This window comes from Hydra vulgaris, chromosome 01 (assembly GCF_038396675.1).
Source record: "Hydra vulgaris chromosome 01, alternate assembly HydraT2T_AEP".
NCBI lineage: Eukaryota > Metazoa > Cnidaria > Hydrozoa > Anthoathecata > Hydridae > Hydra > Hydra vulgaris.
The window spans coordinates 57,890,498-57,913,475 of record NC_088920.1 but is presented as its reverse complement, the minus strand read 5'-3'; the positions used below and the strand labels follow the sequence as shown (position 1 = coordinate 57,913,475).

The 22,978-nt window shown below is 27.0% G+C and overlaps 1 protein-coding gene across 1 annotated transcript in view; it reads right to left on the bottom strand.

Annotated features, from left to right (window-relative positions):
• The window catches only part of LOC136075471 (mucin-2-like), a 48,228-nt gene extending 25,250 nt beyond the window's left edge, over positions 1–22,978 (bottom strand). The window contains exons 1-2 of the mRNA XM_065788767.1: positions 22,738–22,978; positions 13,502–13,678 (exon numbers count right to left, since the gene is read on the bottom strand). Of these exons, the coding sequence (XP_065644839.1) occupies positions 13,502–13,678; positions 22,738–22,924 (364 nt within the window). The 5' untranslated portion in view covers positions 22,925–22,978. The remainder of the gene's footprint in view (positions 1–13,501; positions 13,679–22,737) is intronic.

Below are 22,978 nucleotides of genomic sequence, written 5' to 3'. Positions count from 1 at the left end.
ATCAGTTTAAAAAATGACCAAAGCATCGAAAACTATAAAACAAAAAAACCATTGTCATTACCAAGTTCTCTATATCTATTATTCAATAATATTCGTTATCTTCAAAGAAACCTTTTTCTGTTGAGATTTATCTCTTGCAAAACTCACCAAACCTTCATGCTCTTTGGGAGAATAATTTTAGTTCAGCTGTCTTATTTTGTGATCTTAGTGTTAATGGTTATCTTCATTTCATTCGTAAAGACTCCAATAGTCACATACTTAGTCTAGGCACGTTCATTTGTATGAAGATACCCATTTGTGTAAAAACTAGGTTTGAATTTGCAGACTACTATTTTATGTGCTGTGGTATACCACCACTTCACTTTATCACCTTTCTCTTTGTTTTATATTGCTCTACTGCATGTCAAGACTGCACTCTTTTCAATGCTATTTCTGATCAAATTGACTGAGCGCTGTCTCTTTATTTTTTAGCCAAAATCGTTGGGTTCATCAAAGTTCTATTTCTGGTCTTATACTTCTTTTTTAATTTACATTAACAATATTTCAGAATTTCTCACATCTACATTGTGTGTGACATTGTTCGCTGCTGATATTACCACTTATTCTTATCTTGATACGAAGCCAACACACACTGATTCCTAAGAGGAGGCAGTTGAGTTTGAAAATATCTCACTTCTGCTACAGCATGGGGCTCTCAGTGGCTGATGAACTTTAACACATATAAAATTCAAATTTTTTCAGCTAATTATTATCGCAAAAATCTAGATATTCTTATATTTATGATAAAAAGTATACTTAAGAGTCATCAACCCTTTGCCTTCTATGATTAAGTTTTATTTTTGATCTTTCTTGTAAACCATATACTAAATCCATTGCAAAGTTAGCACTCACAAAATTAGCATCTTTGATATGAAAGTTTTTTGTATTGAAATGGAAATTTATTCAAGATTGGATTAGAAATCACAGGGAAAAATTCTCTGTCCCTAATATGTTATGACACTTATTTAAAATCAAGGCGACAGGCTATTTGCATTAATATTAACACTTTGTCAATAAAGTCTTTTATTTTAAATAACTCTTGAATTCTAGTAATCATTTTACATTGATTATCTGACTTATTTCATTATATTCATAACAGTACGTAATATCCCTTTTTATAAAGACCATAACATTTGACTTTATTATTTTAAGAAATGTCCATTAACTGTATGTAAAATTTCAAAGACGATGATGCAGCGCTTGTATTTTCAAAATATGGTAAAGTATTTTGAGAATTATTAAATTAAATTACAAACTAGTTAAAAAAATAAACAACCAGAACATTTGATTTTTATCTGTTTAGGAACACTGTTCAGAACAATTATTAAATACATTTAAATAAATTACAAGGATATCTAATCATATCTAATCCTTCTAATTAACTCTTTATGACAAAAAGAACAGCTTAAATAGACATAAAATGGTTCAAACCAAAAAACTCTGAGCATTAACCAAAGTATTTACCAGGTCTATTAATAATAAAATTTAACAGATTTAAACGAGCAGAAATTGCATTTACGCCTGAATAAGGAAATGTTTAGTAATTAATTATGTTAGCACTTAAGACACTTAAAATAATTTTGTATAAAATGGTAAAACTAAGTCATTATCTGTTTCAAGTAATCTAAAATCTCCTTGATTAAAATCTGCCGTAGGTATTATAAAAGAATTAAATCTTATATTTAATGAGAAGTTTAAATACTTATATAACCAATATCATTGACAGGCTACAATCTTTACAGTTAAGAGAAGTTCAACATTTTAGCAAATAAATTATAATAAAATAAGTAGGAAACTACTATTTATTATAATAATAATGTGTATTAGTATCTCTTCAAAATATATGAACTTAGTTTAAAATTGAGCATTACTGTTTTTAGTGATACAAAAAAAAATATTCATTTCACTAAAACAAAAATAGTTTTTATAATAAAAGTTATATCCAAAGTTATCATTTTAAACATTGTAGCATCATGATTAAATATTAAACAGTTACCAAAAATAAAAATGCACTTATAATAAAAATATTTTTTTATAAGCATATCTATAATATCATTTTAGGTAAAAGTAATTTTATAATCAATGATAGAATCCCTTAGCTTTTGTTAATAAATGGTTGTTTATCATTTATTACATTGATGGGTTATTGTAGTTCTATACTATTTTTATCATATATGAGAACTAAAGTTAATTTTAAATAGGGGAAAGGCGCCTATGATGGCATGCGCCAATGATGGCATACCGGTCATATTTTACATAAATATTGGTTATGGCAAAAAAGTGATTAGACCAACATGTTTATACTGACTTTACATTAATTTTAGTAAATATGCACAAATTTTGCTTTTATAATGAACAAAAATCGATTTTGGGATGTGCTGTGGTATTTTTAATCCCTTTAAATATTTAAGATTAAGATTTTATTATCAACTGTGCAGAAATGAAACTTTCATGCATTTAATTTCCAAGTTTTATGCATTTAGTAGAATACTTATTTTAATTTTATCTTTTGAACAAGGCAGACATAGCTTGTTTAAATGAAAATGATGACTTCTTCCTATGATGGCATACTGACAAGTTAGGTATGTTGCAATAATGACGAGTTGAGAAAACATTTTTTCTTTCATAAAAACAAAATATTTGTCAGTGGAGTAAAAAGGAATTTTTACTTCACTAAAAAATTTTTGTTCAAAAAACACATAAAACGCAATATCTCTTATACGCATGCGCGAAATTTTTCACTGCTGCTGTAAAGTACAAAAGGGTTAATTAGGATGATTACGCGTAATTTTTGGCATTTCTGAGGGAAGACTCTAAGGTCAAATAAAATTGTCAAGTTACTCTTTATGCTAACCAGCCCCATCCTCCCCTATGCAACATAGGAGCAGTAGTTGCCTATGATGGCAAACTTGTGCTTTTTTTTAAAATAAAAATAACTAATATAAAAATAAAACTGGTAAAAACTCTTGGGATAATTATTGTTCTACGTGTAACGAAGAATTTATCCATATCAAAACTTTTGTTCATGGTCTGCAGGATACTGAATAATGAAGCTTCAAAGTTAAGTATGCCATTATAGGCGCCTTTCTCCTAGTTCAATACAGTTAATGATAGTGTTAAATTTTTTTTATTGCTATTTTTAAAAGGCAGGTTCTCCAAATTTACAACCAAATTTTTTAAATTTTAGTAAACTTTTATTATTTTTTTAAATAAAATGTATGAAACTCTATATAGTGGTTTTATAATTTTCTTTCGCCATATATTTAAATAAAATCTTAACTATTATTTTAATTTAGAAATTTATCTTTTAAGCTAGTAAAATATTCAAGTAACCGTTTTGAATCTCTCTATAAATTAATTAACAACTACTATGGTACTTTATTACAGTCAGAGGTATTGCATCCATTCGTTATAAATTTAGTTTATAGTTATTCATATATCTTTCAGCAGGTCTCATCTTCGATAGTTTAGAGGGCTACATTTTTTGGTAAACTCTCTATATTTGATTTTACAGGGATTCTTAAAAAAAAGAATCAACTTATTACTTACTCCAACCTAATTTAAATTTTTACAGTATAATTATTAAAGTTTTCTAAATAAACATTTTAATACATTTCTTATGTATTGAGCAAATTAGGACATTAAGGGGCTAGTTAAGCAAAGGAGAAAGTTGTGCAATGAAAATCAAAAATATGCATCACTTGACAAGTTTCTGACAGAGCAAAATTATGGATTAGAATGGTAACGCAACAGAAATAGGATTTAAAATGGAAGGAGAATTCGAATGGCAACTCAATGCACATTAGGATTAAGATTAGCGTCACAATGTGCAACTAAAAGTTGTTAGATAGCAGTCAAGTACGATGGACAGACTTTTTTTTATTTTGGAACAAACAAAGTAAAAAAAAAGATGATAGTTTTCCCGTAGATGCTTATAAAGTCTTTTTATCTGCCATTGTATATATGTTGATATTTTACTAATTTATCGAACTTTCCATTATAATCATCTTGTCTAGTAAGGGAAAATAAAGCAGTTTAAAAAAAATAAAATAAAACTAAACAATCAAACACAAAAAAACAACATTAGTGAGAGAGAATTTAGTAGTGCATATTTATATGTTTTTGAAATAAGTGTATTTAATATAAGCTTCAATGTTCATGATAATTATACAAAATAATATTTTTAAATTTGTTGTCATCTTATGACTACTTAATTTATTCTTTTCTGTTATTTACATCGTAAAGCGTATAAAATAGAGTATTTACAATTTATAGACACAGTTTTGGTTAATTATAGTTTTATTGATGAATTACCGTTATTAATCTAATTACCATATCACACCGGGTCATTTACTCGCACAATACAGATGCTTGACACACCTTGTTGGGGCAGGTCAAGTAGCACAGTGAACTTTAGACAAGTATGGTTTTTCCTTAACCCTTTTTTCTTAAGCAGGTTAAGTTATTTGTCAGATAGTGAAAAATATATGTAAATCCCATACAATGTGTATAAGGTCGGCTATAATTTTGCTGTAAAAATTGGTCTAATAGCCCCGCCCCGCCCTGCCCTACTTTTAGTTTATTAAATTAAGAAAAAATAAAATCAAAAAAAATTTAATTTTTTTAATACTTATCATGTGAGATTTAAAATTTTAGACTCGACTTTATCACCTGCTGATAAAGTCGAGTCTAAAATTTTGGTTAATTTTAACTAACTGTTCCAATACTTTTTGCTGAAAAGGTAAACATTTAGTGTTTTGTTTCACATTCTTCAAAATAAAGATTTTTAGACTTTTTAAAAAACGTTATATTGAAGTTGAAAAAGAAGATGTCTGTTCTTCTCTTCACAGATAAATAATTTTTCAAAGTAGATCAAACAAGAAATAGCAGAAAAGACATGTATCAAGCTAGAAAATGAAAGCTAGATGAAAGAGATGGTAGAAAATGAAAGGTAGAAAGAAAGATGATGGTAGAAAATGAAAGGTAGAAAGAAAGATGATGGTAGAAATATCAGAAATAACAAGTAAATAATTATAGCCAAGGTAGATGATGTTCCTCAACACATCAAATCTGTTTATGTCCCAAAAAATCCTCCCCAAGTTATGATATTTAGTCTTATTGCATCTATTGGACATAAAATGCCACCATTCTTTTTTAGAAAAATGGGTTTAAAATGGGAACTTGGTAAAAATTCTGAAACCAAAAGTTCTGCCCTGGGTCCAAACAAATTTCCAATACTTGTCAAGCTTTCGCTATGTTTAAGATAAAGCTGTGTATCTCGCAGCAAATGCAGTGCAGAAACAGATGCCTAAAAAATGAACTTCTGGTTAGAAGAAATTTGGTCACCTAGCTCACTAGACCTTAATCTTCTTGTTTACTCTGGATTATGGGATAATGTTCAAGCAAAGGCTTGTAAATACCAACGCAGCTACATGGACGTTCTGAAGAAATCTCTTACCAAAACATGTAATGAAATGTCATATACCTACATTATAAAAACTTGCTTAAAGTTCAGATCTAAAATTCTGGCTGTGATTAAGGCCAATGGATGTTATATTGATTAGAGTATTCCAAACACATGTATTTTAAAGGCTTATTGATAAATATTTCTTTTAAAGTGTTTCCTTTTCTATTCACACAGTTTTAATGTATATATTTTGTCTAAAATTTTAAAACTGACACAATTATATAATTAAAAATTTTCATAATTTAAAAGAAATTTTGTTATAATAATGATAATGATTACATAATATTACAGAATTATAACTTATTAAAAGTTTTCATTAATTCTAGAATATAGCTGGTTCTAAGCTTATTTACTTTTTGTTTATATTATAAAATAATTTGTAGAATACTTAAGGGCTTCATTAATGCTCGATATAAATAATCTTTAAGTTATATAGCTGCTTTCTTTTCTTTTTAAAAAAATACTATTTAAATTTCATGAAAAACCATCGTTCTTAACTCATCTAGTTTTTAACTTTTGAATGCAAATTGTATATTATCCAAAATTTTTTATTATTGATTGAATCATTTATTAAAGCATTTGCAATTAGAGCGTTAAGTTTTGGGAATATTTAACTTTACAAACTATTTTGCTTTTTAGCTTGCTAATTATTATTTTATAAACTCCTTATAAAGAAAAAACGAGAGAAAGTTATTTAAATTTATAATCTATAAATATAAGTAATTGCTCAAATTTATTTCAAACCAATGTAAGAATTATGATTTCAAACACCATTATATTTATATCAATATTATATTGTTACAAAGGTGTTTCAGTTTATTTTAAATTTAATAATTTATGATTATGATTATCATAACAAAGCATAATTTTATTCCTTTTAATTATTCTTTTTTTTTAACTTAAATATATAATCATAAAATAAATTTGGCTCATAATCAGAATATACTTATATTCTTATTATGAGCCAAATTATTATTAATACTTAACTATTAGCTTTCTCTTCTTCTTTCAAGAAAACTTTCTTGATTACTTACCCATGCATTGGTTTTAACTTTAACTTCATCTTTAGTAGAACAAGCAGCAGGAGCAGATTGAACTCTATAACCCGATTTAATTGGATCAACAGCTCTTTCAGAGAAACCAAACAAAGTAGCTATTAATGAGTTAACATTGTGCTAGGTTTCATAAATTGCCAGAGCTGTTAAGTTTTATTACAACATTTTTTGGTATAAAAACACCAGGTTTAACATTTGATAAGCTTCCTTTATTTGTATGGTCAGTTTTATTAATAGCATTTTTATTACTTCTTTTTCTGCCCATATTAGCAGAAACAAGAAATGTTACAAACTGACAGAAACTTTAATACTATCAATAGTTTCACATTAATTTTACATTATTTCTATTTTAAGAACAAAGAATTAACTATTCAGTTATTTAGACATGATTTAAGCTTAATTAGCTATATCTCTTTTAGTTGTTATTGCATAAGGTCATAAAACATTAAAAGTAAACATGGTATTAGAGCCTACTAAACATTAAATGTAAATGTAGGTACTAGAGCCTATTTTACAGCAGATACTCTGATAATTGCTATTCCAACAGGAATTAATCTTTTAGTTGGTTTGCAACAATGTATAGTGGAAAAAATAACTTATTCACATCCAATTGTAAGCAACTGGTTATATATTATACATATTTTTTATTTAATTCAGGAGGTTTATTCGGTGTAATATTAGCTCATGGTTCATTTGGTATTCTACAACATGATACATACTATTTAATAGCAAACAGTTTTTAATTTAAAACATTGAGAATTCATTAACAATGTTTGTATCTGTAAATGTTTATTTGTGTTGTAAATTAAGATCAAAAAATCAGTCAAGAAAGCTAGTTTTTAAAAGATTATTTTATTTTTTATGCCTTTACACACTTGATATTTGTGTTTGTTTGGTCTTTTGTTTTAAAAAAATCATCTTTATTTTCAAAACTAAGTATTAAATAAAAACCTTTCCTTCTGCATTTATATTTTAAGTCCCACAAACAGTACAAAACTGTAAGATTAAACTTTTTTTAAACTTAAATTTAAATTTGAATATAGAACATTTAACTAGAAAAAACATACCAAATAAATTAGTATTAAAAAAATTTTAAGATTGTTTATTTATTTTGTTTTTTTGTGTAACTTGGTTGAATTGTTTGAGTTCATTCTTTGGGCTGTAGTTTTTCTATGTTTAAGATTTCAACAAAAAAACAGGCTGTTGTTTCTTATTTATATTTTTTTATTTATGTTTTATTTGATAGCATATGTTTTTTAACATTTTAATTAATAAATATTTTGTTAAATTTTAATTTTATAAGTATTAACTTTTTTTTTTTTTTTTTAAGTTTAGTAAGCCGTGTTTCTTTTTTTTCAAAACAATGGACAATGAATTTACTTTTTATAAATATGTTAACTATGTTCTAATAAGTAATAAAATTATATTCTTTTACAGTCTGCAATTTATGTTTCAGATTGTTAACAGTAACTTTATTTTTATATTATAGTTTTGTAATTCGTTTATTTATTGGATTTGATTAACATTTGTAAAACAATTGATTAAACAAAAAGTAAATTTTTATTTTTATGTACTAAGAAATGTGTTTTAAGCATGTTGTTAGTATATGCTTTAATGTATCCCTGAACATAATTTTAATAGAAAGCTTTTTGTTGTTGCTTTTATTTTTAATTTTAATAAAAGAACTTTACTTTTTTATATTGTCCTATCTATTTGTATTAAATTATTGTAATATGTTTTAAGTAGGAATACTTTGTGTTGTTTATGTAACTTTGTTGAGTAGTTAAATTTTTTGGAGTGTTGTTTGTTCTATACTTGGAACTGTTTTTCATTGCATTTCTGAACAACTACAGTCAACAATTAAAGTTTTATTGAATAGAAAAAAAATTGTTTTTTTTTCCATAGTTAATTTTGTTTTTACTAATATACTTTTACTAATTTACTTTTACTAATTTTCTTTTAGTAATGTTTTATAAAGTAATTTTTAGAAAGTTTAGTTTAGTAAGGTCATCTTTGACTTTAGCAGCTGTGATCTATACGAACTGTGCTTTAAGTACTATTTTTGTCATTTCTTGCTATGCAATTTATTTTCTAACTAAAATTTTTATATAGCTATTTTTATTGAAAATTTTTATTATAAATTTTATGCAGCTATTTAGTTAAACAAGGTTATATAGAGATATATTTGTCTATTATATAAAAGTATATTTTACTTAAAAAGCTTTGCAGTAATTTATCGATTTGGAGATTTTTATCATTTCATTGCAACTTTAAGAAGCATGGTATATTTATATATAGTTGTATTTATATACATATCTTTTTTACATATCTATTATGTTATATTATTAATTACATTATTATTAGCTTTATAATTGTATATTTTATTATTAAGTGTTAGTCATATTTATAGTATTTATATTTTTATTACAAATTACTACTACTACTTTTGTTATTACTGTCACTATTTTTAATACTATTGCTATTTTTGTGATCGTTGTTATTATTATTGTTGTTATTATCCGTTATTATTATATTGTTAATATTTTTATTATAAACATCATCATAGTTATATTATCGTATAGTTACTACTATTGTTATATTGTTACTGTTTTAATAATCTTACTAATACCAATATCTTTATTTCTAAACAAATTTCTACTATGTCTAAACTCTGCAAAATATGTGATAAAATTTTTCGTGCTAATCATCATTCACTTTAATGCAATCACTGCCTAAGTTCAATCCACAAGAAATGTAGTTCTTTAAACAATAGTGTTTTAGTTTATTAAAAAACTCATCCATAAATTATTGGCTCTGTATTACTCGCTGCAACAGTATTTTTCCTTTTAGATTAAACTTCAATTGACAATAAATTACATCTAAATGATCTGCCAAATGACCGTTCCCTCTTTCCTTGCTTCCGAGAATCTGATTATAATCAACTTAATAATTACTTTAACTATCAGTTAAATAACAACGACGATGATGATACGAACATAGTTGAGAATCTAATCAATTGTAAATACATTATTATTGAAAAATTTAACTCTTCAAACATCAATATTAATTGCTTTTCTCTATAAATCTTTTAAATTTCGCTTCATTAGTTAAACATTTTGACGAATTAACCTCACTTTTATCTCTAATAAATTATGAATTTAGTATAATCGGAATTACAGAAACTAAGCTGAAATCTGATTTACTCCCAACAACTTCAATTAATCTTTGTGGAAATGTTTATGAACATACTCCAACAAAAACTTCATTTGGAGGTGATCTACTTTATATTCCTAATAAACTAGTTAATAATTTCTAGAAATGATTTACTTATGTGTAAACCCCAATTCTTAGAGTCTGTTTTTGTTGAAATCATTTTCCATAAAAAGTCTAATACCATAGTAGGCTGTGTTTATCGCCATCCTAACATGGATATTAATGAATTTATTGTTTCATATCTAGCTATTCTATTTGAAAAAGTTGCCGTTGAAAAAAGTAAAACTATCTTTATAATGGGTGATTTTAATACCGATCTTATAAAAGCAAGCTCAGATAACTCAATCTCGGAGTATTTGAACACCATTGCTTCAAATAACTTTCTTTCTTTTATATCTTTACCGACAGAAATTACTAATCACTCAAGTACTTTAATTGATAATATATTTTCTAATTCAACTTCTAAAAATATTTTTTCCGGCAATCGAACTATTAGAATATCGATTCATTTGCCACAGTTTCTAATTTAATCATCATTTTAAAAAAAAATATTACTTCTCGAAAAAGCAATATTATTCTTCGAAACTTTAAAAAAATTATGTGAAGAATTCAGGAATGATTACTTAGAAATCAACTAGAATTAAGTAATCAAAGTTTCCAATAGTAATTCAAATAAATCATATGAAGTTTTCCTCACTACCTTTAACTCTGTTCTAGACAAACACGCACCGTTAAAAAAACTAAGTAACCCTGGATTAACTGGAAGCCTTAAACCATGGACTACTTCAGCAATTTTAACCTCGATAAAAAACGAAACAATATATTTAAGAAGTTCCTGAAAACAAAAAATCTTCATGACAAACTAATTATTAAAAAAACTTACAAAACCTATAGAAATTTACTTGTAACACTTATTCGAAAAAGCAAAAAAGACCACTTTTTTCACTACTTTACTACCAATACCAGTAGTTTGAGAGCAACGTGGAAGGGTATTAGAACTTTTTTGAATATACGTTCAAATGATATCTCATATACATCTTGCATATCTTCAAACAACACCATTATCAATGATCCAGTTAAAATCTCGGATATTTTCAACTCTTTTTTTATTTCAATCCCTGAAGAACTACAAAAAAATATTCATTTATCTCATACTGACTTCCATAAATATTTAAAAACATCAAACCCTGACTCTCTTTTCATTAAACCTACTGAAAAAAATGAAATAATGTCAGTTATTTTTCCTCTAAATGATGGCAAGGCTTCTGGCCCAAACAGCATTCCAACTTTTATTCTAAAACTTCTTGCAAATGATATTTCCTCAGTACTTTCTAAACTATTTAATCTCTCATTCGCTACTGGTATATTCCCTAATATTTTAAAAACTGCATCTGTTAAACCAATCCATAAAAAGGACTCAAAATTGACTGCAGTAACTATAGACCAATATCATTATTATCAAATATCAGCAGAATTCTTGAAAAATTAATGTATTCTCGTATCTACCACTTTCTTGATAATTCTAAGTGTCTCTACGGCCGTCAGTTTAGATTTCGCTTAAAACACTCTACTTCCCATGCACTTATTGGCATTACTGAAATGATTCGTGGTGCGATTGATAGTTGTTCTTTTGCCTGTGTCGTCTTTATTGATCTCCAAAAAGCATATGATACAGTTGACCTTAAGATTTTACCTGAAAAATTGTTTCACTATGGTATACGGGGTATTGCTAATGATTGGTTTTTATCCTATATTAACAATCGCACTATGCTAATATAGGATGAAAACCAATCATAAGCGATATTAAATAAAAAACTCTCACGTGCCAATAGTATGCTGTCATTAATACGACACTATGTTCCCCAACATGTTTTAATATCAATTTACTATTCCTTGTTCTTCTCACATCTAAGTTATTGTTGAACTGTTTGGGGTCAAAAAGGTAGTTTTCTATTACATCGTATAAACAGTTTAAAACGCACTTCTTTAAGACTTATGACATTTTCTCCCTTACGATCTAATATCGAAAATAGGTTTTCTGAATTAAAAATTCTAAAATTTCAAAATCTCGTAAAGCTTTATAATTGTCTCTTTGTAATTGGTTTTCTTGAAAATAAGCTTCCGAATTTGTTCAATAATTTTTTTATTAAAACAAGTGACACACAAATATTACACTCGAAATACTGAAAATTTTACCTTGCGCACTTCCTTTTTTAACAGTATCAAATATGGCAAGCTCTCTATTAAACATCAATGTATTTCTCACTGGAACCAAATAATACCATTTATAAAAAAAAAGATTTTAACTAAAGACTCTTTTATTACTAACATTTTTCTTCTCAATCGAAACCAAATTAAGAAATTTATATTTGAGTATATATTTAATGAATATTAATTTTATCTTTTATCATTATTGCTTTTTTTAAATTACTGAATTTATAAAATTATAATTACTTTTACTTTATACTGTCTTTTTTAACTCTACTAATATTACTATTATCATTAATTTATCTTTGTTTTTAAATCTTATTAATATTATTTATAATGATAGTGATAGTAATTCAATTGTAGTAATAGTTTTTATGGCTATTGTCCTAATTTTTGCAATTGTTATATTTATTCTATTAATTTTGTCGTAGTTATAAACTTTGCTGTAATTATTTTTACCACTAGTTATAATTTTTAGTAAAGTTATCATGATATAGTTACTATTTGTTTTTTCATTTACATTATTACTAATATTATTATTTTTATTATATTATTATTGCAATTATTAATATCATCTTTATTTATTAGTGCTTTATTTTCCTTTCTTTCCCCTTTTTTTTTTTTTTTTCTTTTTTTCTTTTTAATTTTTTTTTCTTATTTATAATTCTTTCTATGTTTTATTTGTTTGTTTTTTTTCTTTCAGGTGCCACTCCATTGACTAGTTTTTAACTATATGAGTGACACCTAACCTTATTCATGTGAGTTTATAAAATATTATTGTAAGTTTTCATATTTTATGGTTAAATAAATGTTTATTAAATGTTAAATAAATTAAATAAATGTTTAATAAATGGATTATTTTATAGATTATTATTGTATATATGTGTCAGTGTTTTTTTTGAAACTTATGATAAATTAATTTTTATCTCTTGCCTTGTCTCGGACCTGGCCAAAAATATGTCGCATGTTCAAGAATAGGACAATTATTTAAAGTTTGGCATTAGTAAAATTTCATGCAAATTATGATTACTGCAATATAATTTAGGAACTAAGCTACTATAAAACTAAACGTTTTTCAAGAATCAGAAAAACACAATCACAATCACAAAGACGAAATAATTCTATGAACTATTAAAAATTTTTGAAATAAAAAAAAACGTTTAAGAACAAAAGAATAATAATGGTTTCATCTATATTATAGGAAGATTTCTTTTATAGTAATAAGACTGATTGGGCTATAGTTAGAAAGGTCAGAGCAATCTCCTGAGTTTTCAAAATATGTCCCTATATAGCAGGCAGAAATAAAAGATTTAATAAAGCACTTAAATTAAGAGAGTTTAAATGGTACTAAAGAAATTTCTGAAAAATTTAGCTTTAGTAGAGTTTATATATATAAATACATATTTAGCAAAGGTAACCCTTGCGATTCATGTTTAATCAAATTCAATTTTTATAAATAAAATAAAAGTTACAAATAAATACAACCAACTATAAAAAATAATTTAGTTATTAGGCTTACAAGTAGTGCATATTGCTGGATCACTAGTTGGAGTTGTTGAGAGAGTTTCAGATGTTGTTGTTTTTGTAGATTTAGATGTTGTTGTTGTTGGAGCATATGTAGTAGTTGTTGGATAATATATTGTGGTTGTAAGTAAAGGTATAGTTGTTGTTGTTGGTTTTTGAGTTGTTGCTGCTTCTGTAAAAAAACAAGCAATTTTTTATTAAATAAATGTATACAGCTCTTGAATTTAAGAAAAATGACCTTAAACTGTTAGAACTGTCAGTTTCAGGTCAGCAAAACAATTTTTATATAATTGGGTTACCAAAAAACATAGAAACGATTTAAGAAAAAATTCAAATAGTCAAGTGACGCCATGGAAAAATTATAAAAATATGGTCAAATCAGATTATTTGACACCAAATCGGAACGTAAAACGTTTAAAACAAATCATTGGACAAAGGATTAATTATTTAACTGTTTTGATGAGGAATGGGATCTTAAAGCTAACATTGTTGCCCAGACTTTTGATACAATTGCCTGAATACTGGACTTAAGAATGGAGCGGCATTTCTTTTAGAGGAATGGAGATTAATGATAACTCCTCATTGACTGCCTTGTTGCCATCAAATTTCAGAATCGATCCTGTTTGCTTTTCACAACACTGTCAAAACAATGAGGTGACTATAAGAAAGTTGCGGATCTACACTTTTTGTTTAAGGCAGAACCATTGACATCATGTCAGATGGATGTCACACTTATTGTTGCACCAAATATGTTTATCTTAAAAGATGATATACTTAATTCTGATGAAATAAAAAGAAAAATCTTTTCAACTATTACTTATTTTGTATAACAAAACTTAGTTAGAAGCAATAAATGGCACTAAGGATCCAGTTAATAAAATTCAGTTAAACATTTTATTGTTAGAGCAATTTATAGTTTAACTTATTTAATTAAATTTGTTATGCTGTTTTTGCAGTTAAAGGTATTATAAATTTAACTAAATTAATTAAGGTATAAACTGCTGTAACAATATAATGTTTAACTGAATTTTATTAACTGGATCCTTAGTGCCATTTATTGCTTCTTGCTAAGTTTTATTTTTTTAAACAAAAATATATGTAGGGTTCTCAGATTTCAGGCTTTTCTAATGCCACTAAGAAAACTCAAGAAGTTCTTAACAGTTACTTATGAATGTAGCTGAGTGGATGTTAAATTTAAGTTTACTTTTCAGATAAAGTTTCTGCAAAAGACACAAATAATATAATATTAAAGATAATGGATATGGCAAAGCCAATTGTTATTAATTCTGAAAAACTTGTTTTCAACAATAATGGTAATTGTTTCAAGTTTCAAACAAAATGATAATTGACTCAATACAACTCCTTCAGAATGGAAAAAAGAAAAGAAAATTTTTGAAAATGAAATTTTTATTAAAACAATTTTTCATTAAAAGGTTAGAAACAATGCTGTGGAGCAAGGAGTCGAGTAATGTTTGGATTATCTTAAGATCTCTCAAAGGTAAAACAAACTTATTAAGGAATCGCATAGAAAATTTTTATTACATATTATATACAAAATTTTAGACTAATTTTAAGATAATGCAGTGCAAAATAAAATCATAGAAGTGGTTAAAAAAAATAAAAAGCCTGTTTGTTATTTGTATAAAATGCAATTAATGCAATTGAAATTCTGATTTGGGTCAACTTAAATAATATATTTTTCTCCAATTATTTTATATAACACTGGATTGGATAACAACTCAAATATATGTTTTAACTGATTTGTATTGTAAAGTTTTGATAATCATAAAAGCATTTTAAACAATTGAAATTGAAGCCAAATGTTTGATATCCCCCTCTCACTTCCTTACATCAACTCATTTTGTAGTGAAATTTTAGTGTAAAAGCAGCTTTCAAAGCAAATGTGGCAATACTCAGAATTACTCTAGAATGCTTCATATGTAGGTGGAGGTGGGAATAAAAGAGTTGGTTATTTTTCTTTTAACTTTAAAAGTAAGAAATAACATTGGTTCTGAAGAAAAAAATTATTTCTATAAACAATTAAAAACTGATTTTGTCCACCCTCCTTGCTCTACTCACTACTGAAACTGTAAAATAAGGTTGCTAGAGAACTAAAAATAAAATACAAGTTACAAATTCATGAAACATATTCACTGACACATTAAACAACAATACAATATTGCAATAAAAATTATTTCTTAAGCAGTGTCAAGCCAATAATGCTTTATTTCTTAAGCATTGTTTAGCCGATAATGCTTTTCTTGAATGTTACACAACATCAACTTTTGTCATATCTATTGTCATTTAATCCAATTAGATTTCATATCTTAGTTAAAAACATTTTCAAATGTAAAGTGAATTTTTTTTCAAAAATGTTTACCAAAAGGATGAGTGTGTGAACACCTGTTTGGCACAACCATTTGTTTAATAAAGTATTCTATAACATCTCTACTTGTCATGTAATGAGTCAGCGGTGATTCAAAAGCTTCATTCTAATTAATAAGTTTCTTTCAAACAAAATCCTTAGTGTTGATAACTGGTGTCTAACAAATGGATCTCCGAGTAACTGGTGACCTAACAGATCTCCTGGTTGCACATTTTCATCATCTCCTCTCATTTTAAAAATTTGATTTACACTGAAAAATCTCTTTTATTTGTTCTAAGATTAAAGCTTAGTTTGTAAAATAGACTCAGAAAAGTATACTAAGCAGACCACTTTGTAAACAAACTGACTATGCTCTGAGTAACAAGTGATTAGTGCTAAAGCCACAAATAAGCAGCTAATAAAAACATGTTTTGGTTCTCCTAAACAACTACGCTTTACTTTGATGTTAAACCAGACAGGAAAATGCACTCCTACAATAAGCTCTACAAGTCTCAGGAGTTTATAAGCTGCAGTATCTTAAAATCCATGAGAAGACAGTTCTTAAGATTTTTTTGGCTGTTGTTAGCTCTTGTTTTGGTACCTGACTTTGTTTACAGTACTATTTTCAGGAAGTCATAGTTGCTGAGGAATTTGACCAATGCGTATAGCAAACAATTTGATGGTCATAATACTGATTTGTAAAAAGGACTTTCACTACACCACTTCAAGTTAATAAAAAGCACACCAACTTCCAGCATAGAAAAAAAAAGATTAATTTCAAAATTGACTAATTCAATGCAATCTTTTTCATGTTGAGCATTAAGTCAAGCATTTCTTTACTCTCACTATTTTTCTATTCTTCTTCATATGTAGCATTAACATTAGTTCATAGTAACATTAGTAAATGTAGATTATAGCCTAATTTTACTTATTTGAAAATGAAATAAAACAGTTTGCAAATTTAGGTTTGTAAAATAATTTTTTTTGTTTGATCAAAAATTCATAAAAAATGTTCACAAAATTAATGTAGAACCAAGTTACCAACCAATAAATGTTGTAAATGCAAAGCATTTTAGATGAATAATAAGTTAAAAAGAGTTGACCATAGTGAAATAAAAGTGCAAAAGGACAGATGTCTAGTGGAAAACAAAGAGCCTCAGAGTAGAAAATTACTAAAAAATGGTAAGTATAATGTTGTGAAAATAAACAATAACAATAAACAACAGTCGAGATACATAAGAGTCATTTACTGTTGTTTTACTAGATTGTATTTATAAGAGCAACGTCATGTTTTCTTTGTTTTAAAGTGGGATAAACTTTAACATTGATTTTAGATCCTTTACATTTTTTTTAGATTTTTTCTAAGCTACTTTGGTTCCTCAAACTTTATATTATTTAAAATTTTTTTGTTATCTAAAATTTGATCTAGTGTTATTGCAGACAATATTTTCCAACTTCCATTCAGAAGTATACACAGTTTGGATTAAACACTCTGTGATTTATCTGTTTAGTATTTAAGTACCTTTACATATGGAACATTTTAAAGCAACGGATAATTCTTAGCAATGGTTTGAAAGTCTATTATCTGATCTTCATAACTTTAAATCTTTTTGATTGAATTCTTTCGAGAAATAAATTTTAGTAAACAAGGCCTATTGGTCTGTAAACTTCAGCCATATATATTTTAATAATGACCAATTTATATGGCTAAATTAAAAAAAAAGCCAATTTATTTTAGTTAAAAAGGCCAATTAGACTTTAAACCTCAGCAATATTTGTTTTAATAACACAAAACTTCTAAATGATTGTTTTTATTTTTGGATAGTTTAGCAAAAAATATAAATAAGCATCGTCATACAATAATTCAGCTTTGCTTCGGTTCTACACAAAAGTTGCTTATAAACAAACTTTAGTTAGATAAAATTAATCTGCAACTAGTTGATCAAGTATAACAAAAAGAGCAATAGTTGAACAATTTCCCGATTAGGCATTATTAAGTTCTGACCAGAGTGCACTATAACTGCATTGTATAGTCAAATGAAAAACAGATTAAAAAATTCATTTACAATTTCTATACTTAAGCAAATAATACATTTTTATAATGCCTATCACAATTTACTTTATTAGTCTCAACTTTATTTTTTTTTTGTAAATTTCATGTTCTGTTTTTTATCTTTTTTTAGTTTATGAACTTCAATGTTAAATTCTGTGTTAAATATTATTCTATTCATACTTTTTTGCAGGAAATACATTTTCAGAAAGACATTTTCAACAAAATTTGTCATAAAAAATGGTCATTTTTAGACTTTCTTGAATGTACTATATGTTTTTACTTTTGCAACAAAAGTGACTGTCTAGGAATCCTTTGAATATGCTGACGTACAGCAATGTAAATTGGGACAGTCGACAGGTACTTAACCTCTTTTATATTCTTGAAGTGTTGATGCTTTTTTTTCTTGTTTGTTAACAAATAGAGTTTTAGTCATTGTATAACAGCTTAAGCAAACTCATGGCTGCTCTGATTGGTCGAAGCACATATGGTTAATTGATAACAGTTATCGTTTTTTTGGACAAACAGCTTACTGGATCTGTAATATATTCCTAAACTTTATTATTTTTGTGATGAGAATCAGTCAAAATACAGATTCCATCGTAATTAATATGTTTTAGTAATAAACAAAAAAAAAAGTCAAAAGTGGACATACGACTATTTGGTTCTCAGCTGGCAAATTGGTATTTTTTACTCCCTTGAACAGATACTGTTAATGTTGGCACCAATATTACAATCACAAAGACAATATTGCACAGAATGATTCAAAAATATATATTTACAATCTACCAAGTCAAATTGTTTGTTAAATTAAAACTTTTTTTTTAAACTTAACTTGCTCTATATTGAAAAATCAGATTAGCTTCCATATGTCTTTAAGTTTTATAGCTAAAAAATACTTTAAATAAATTACAGGATGGAAAAATTAAAGACTGACTATTTAATTGCAGCCTTTTTAGTTTTAACATTAATTTTTATTCAGTAATTTCGAAAAGTTATTCGGATATAGATAAATATATTAACTAATATTTTAAAATAAGTAAATATAGCATTAATACAACAAAAAGTTTTAGGAAGCTTAACTATTTTATATAATAAAATATAGATAAAGAATTAGAAATTCTTTTACTGTAGTCAATCCTTAACAACTTCACTGACAATATAAAATAATCAATAATTTGCAAAATAAATGTTTAAAAAAGATATTTATAAATGAAAGTTTCATGTCTTGCCATTTAAAAAATGATCTTTAATAAAATATATAGGTTAAAGCAATTTTATAGGAAACTGAGAAGCCTCAACTTTGAAGTACTTATTAAATTTATGAAACAACTTTATCTATTAAATGTATTATGCTTATTATGCAATAATTTCTATAAATTAGGTTGTTGTAAAAATGTAAGTCTAAAAATTTTGAAATTAATATATAAAAATATGAAAAATTCTCATTTTTAGCAACTTTCAAGACAGCTTCTTGGTAGCTCAAACTCATACATGATAAAGTTTTTTGAAAGTTCTCAGTTTAAGCTGTACATATTATATATATACATATACATAAATATATATATATATATATGTGTGTGTGTGTGTGTGTGTGTGTGTGTGTGTGTGTGTGTGTGTGTGTGTGTGTGTGTGTGTGTGTGTGTGTGTGTGTGTGTGTGTGTGTTTCAAAAAAACTACTTTTTAAAATTTTTTTAAAAAAAGCCTTTTTTGTTCTTTGATAAGATCTTTTTCAGCGCTTTCGGTGTTTACAGTTGGAATGTAATATTTAAGCAGCTACAGAATTGTCTAAAAAAAATTATTTTTGTCCCTCTTTAATGTGACCATATTAGGTTGTCGGTTTTATTATTTAACGTTTAGCAGCATTTGCTATCTTTCAATAATGCCATAAAATAAATAATAAAGTTTCAGCACAAATACTCAAAGTGAAACTTTTTTGATATCAGTTTACTTCTTTCTCTTTTTTCCACTTTTAAACTTATTAGCTACTATGTGTGTTTCTTGTCTTCTCTTTGTTGGATTTGTTAAGCAGCTTCTAGCTAAAAATAAATTTTATTTGTTGAAATTACCTTTATAATATTAACAATAGGTTTAAAATTTACAATTTTTTTAAAATTGTACTTTAATGACTTCTTTAAACTACTTCCAGATTTTTGACAAAATGTTTAAACTCCAGTTTATAATCTTTCAAGTTCCATGTCTCAACTGGGGTCTTTAACCACTGTAACTATGCCTTCCTATAGTTAAAGAGGTGAAATATGAACCAACTCTGTTCATTCATTAATGAAACCAAGCTAGGAGGATTATCCTGACAAAAATCCAGACTATTCAGCAATTCAAAATCCACCTACTGCCTTTGTACAACATAAATCTCAGGCTTTGGCAAGGAATACAGCTTCTTGGCAATCTCGTCACGGTCATGGACCTCTTCATCAGCTAAAGCCATTACAACAGCAGTAGGATTAATGTACCAGGTGCATTTCTTTAGTGAGTCAATAACAGGCTTTGTCTGCTCAGGTTTGATATCAGAGTACCTTATTATCTGCCACAGAGGTATCATATTCTAAGAAATTATCTTTAGATAGCAAAACACTAAAAAGAATAAATTTTATTTAAACTTTGCCACGTTTTGAATAATAAGAAAATCAAAATTACAGTAAAAAAATCTGAGAGGGAGCAATTGCTGGAATTTCCTCCCTGAGAAACCATTCAGTGTAAAACACTGCAGTGAAGAAGGCCATATCTTTGACTTCTTTATTTTAACGGCCCTTGAGTTTGGTAATGTTATCCAATAAAAGGAAAATCTAAATAAAGTTTCATCAGAAACGGGAATGACATACAGGTTCAGGTTTTTGGAGTCTGTACTGCACATCTCCAGATGGCACCATTACTCTGAGTTCGGTTAACTCAAGATCACAGCACACCTGCATCCATTCTAAATATAAATACTTGTTTTAATAATAAGCAAATAATCAAGTTGATTTTTTACATTGCGTTTTTACTTTTTGCAACATTTAAAAAAGCCATAAAAATTAATATTTATTCTTTACATATCTGATACTAATCATTTGTTTATTGTGCAAAACGCTTGGAGCTATGCACATTATATAAGTCATTATTATTCTAAGCTATGATTTACTGGATAATGGACATTTTTTTATTGTTTATTGTTGCTTTTGTTTTAGCTGTTTAAACTACTTTAAATGACATTAAAATTAAATTATTAAAAGTACTGACTAATGTTTTCAGAGAACTCCAAAGCTTTCTTGATTTGATCCTGCAACCAGTTGTTAGTAATACTCTCAACCTTCATTCTGTTAAGAACAGTAGAATCATGATCCAAAGATGTTCGATGATCAAAAGATGTTTGATGATCCAAAGATGTTTAATAAAAAGAGTTCCAAACAAGATTAATATTTTTTAAAAAGAGATCTATTCCATTCACGTTACTGCTTGAATAGATATTACAACAGTGGACAATGTATCTTTTATGCACATAGTGACTGCATGCTAATAGAAGTAGAGGCCTGTCAACCTCTGTAGCTAGTTTAATGCATATTCCTTTCTGATTAATAGTGTTAGAATTAGTAGTATTAAAAACACATCTGTGAAACTTGTCAGTAATCTCAAATTGGTCAAAAAGTTTTATGATCATTATTTTCTGCTCCAATCCTGTACATGAAGCTAGAGGTGGGATACCAAGTAGCTCTGTCTGTTTATCCTTATTTATACAAAAAGTCTGTGATGTTGCGATTCTTTCCCATCTGTGAATTCTTTTACAATCTTGCTATCAAAGTTTAGATATAAGGGTTACTGATGACTGCGCCAAAGTAGAAGTTTGTTTTCTAATCTTCTCTCCTTTTTTGGTCGAAACCTCTTCTGCAACTCTAAATAAGGTTACACTAGACACAAAAAAATTTGACACAGAGCCTCCAAAGTTTGAAATGAGACTAGACACAATTGCATTGCGCTGTAGCAATCACTGATTTACACTTAATCACTGATTTAGCAGATATTCCCTCTCCTAGAGCAGTGATTGCTATTTTCTGTAGAATATCTTTTGCAAGAAAAATTGATGAGGCAGACTCTTTTTGTCTATATCTGCTTCAATGTCTGAGTCAGAATTACTATCATGATTAACTTCAGAGCTGTGTGAAATGATAAGATCATTTCGCAGTGTCTCGTGCAATTTTTCTGGTAATCAAATGCTTCTTCTGTGATCTTTCAACAGCACATGAAAACCTATTTTCAAATTTTTCCTTTTCGCTCTCCCAGCTTTTTCAAGATGAAAGCAATATCTTCCTCGTTTGCTCTTTAAGTCATCTTCTTATTTTTCCTGATCTTAACAATCAGTTCCTCACAATTTCTACTAATCCTAAAGCATTTCAGAAGATCCTGAATAAAATATTTTTTCGACTAAGTATTTGATGGACCATTTCTGTGACGACTCTTTAACATGTTGTAATAATGCACTGTGCCCTGAATCTTTACCCTTACATTGCAAACAAAAAGTTTAAGTGAATTTCCGTTATAAAAATACGCACCTTAAACAATTATTTTTAAATAAATACTTTATATACAATGTAAAAAACGGAATAAAATTACATACATGTTTGTGCTGTGTAAGTATAATTTGTAAATTAATTTATTGGATCTAAAACAGATCCCACTTCTAACAGATTAAGGACGGTAAAATGTTGCCGACCTCATTTTTCCTAATTCCAAGGGTTGTATATTTATTTACGCAAACATATATACATAATTCATGTTTACATTTAAAAAAATTATAAAATAATTTGATTTTCAAGTTAATTACCACTGGTATTCATATTGCAATAAACATCAATTTGTATCTGATACTTTTTATATTCTCCTTTTTCTGTAATACAATAAGCACCATTTTTACAAGCTCGACTGCGTCTCATGGTTCCTTTATCATAGTTTTTTAAGCATGTACCATTAATCCACTCACTCCATTTTCCTGAAAAAAAATATTTATTCATAAGTTATAAACTACATAAAAGACAAGTAGAAAGGTCTTTTGTATAATCCATGTT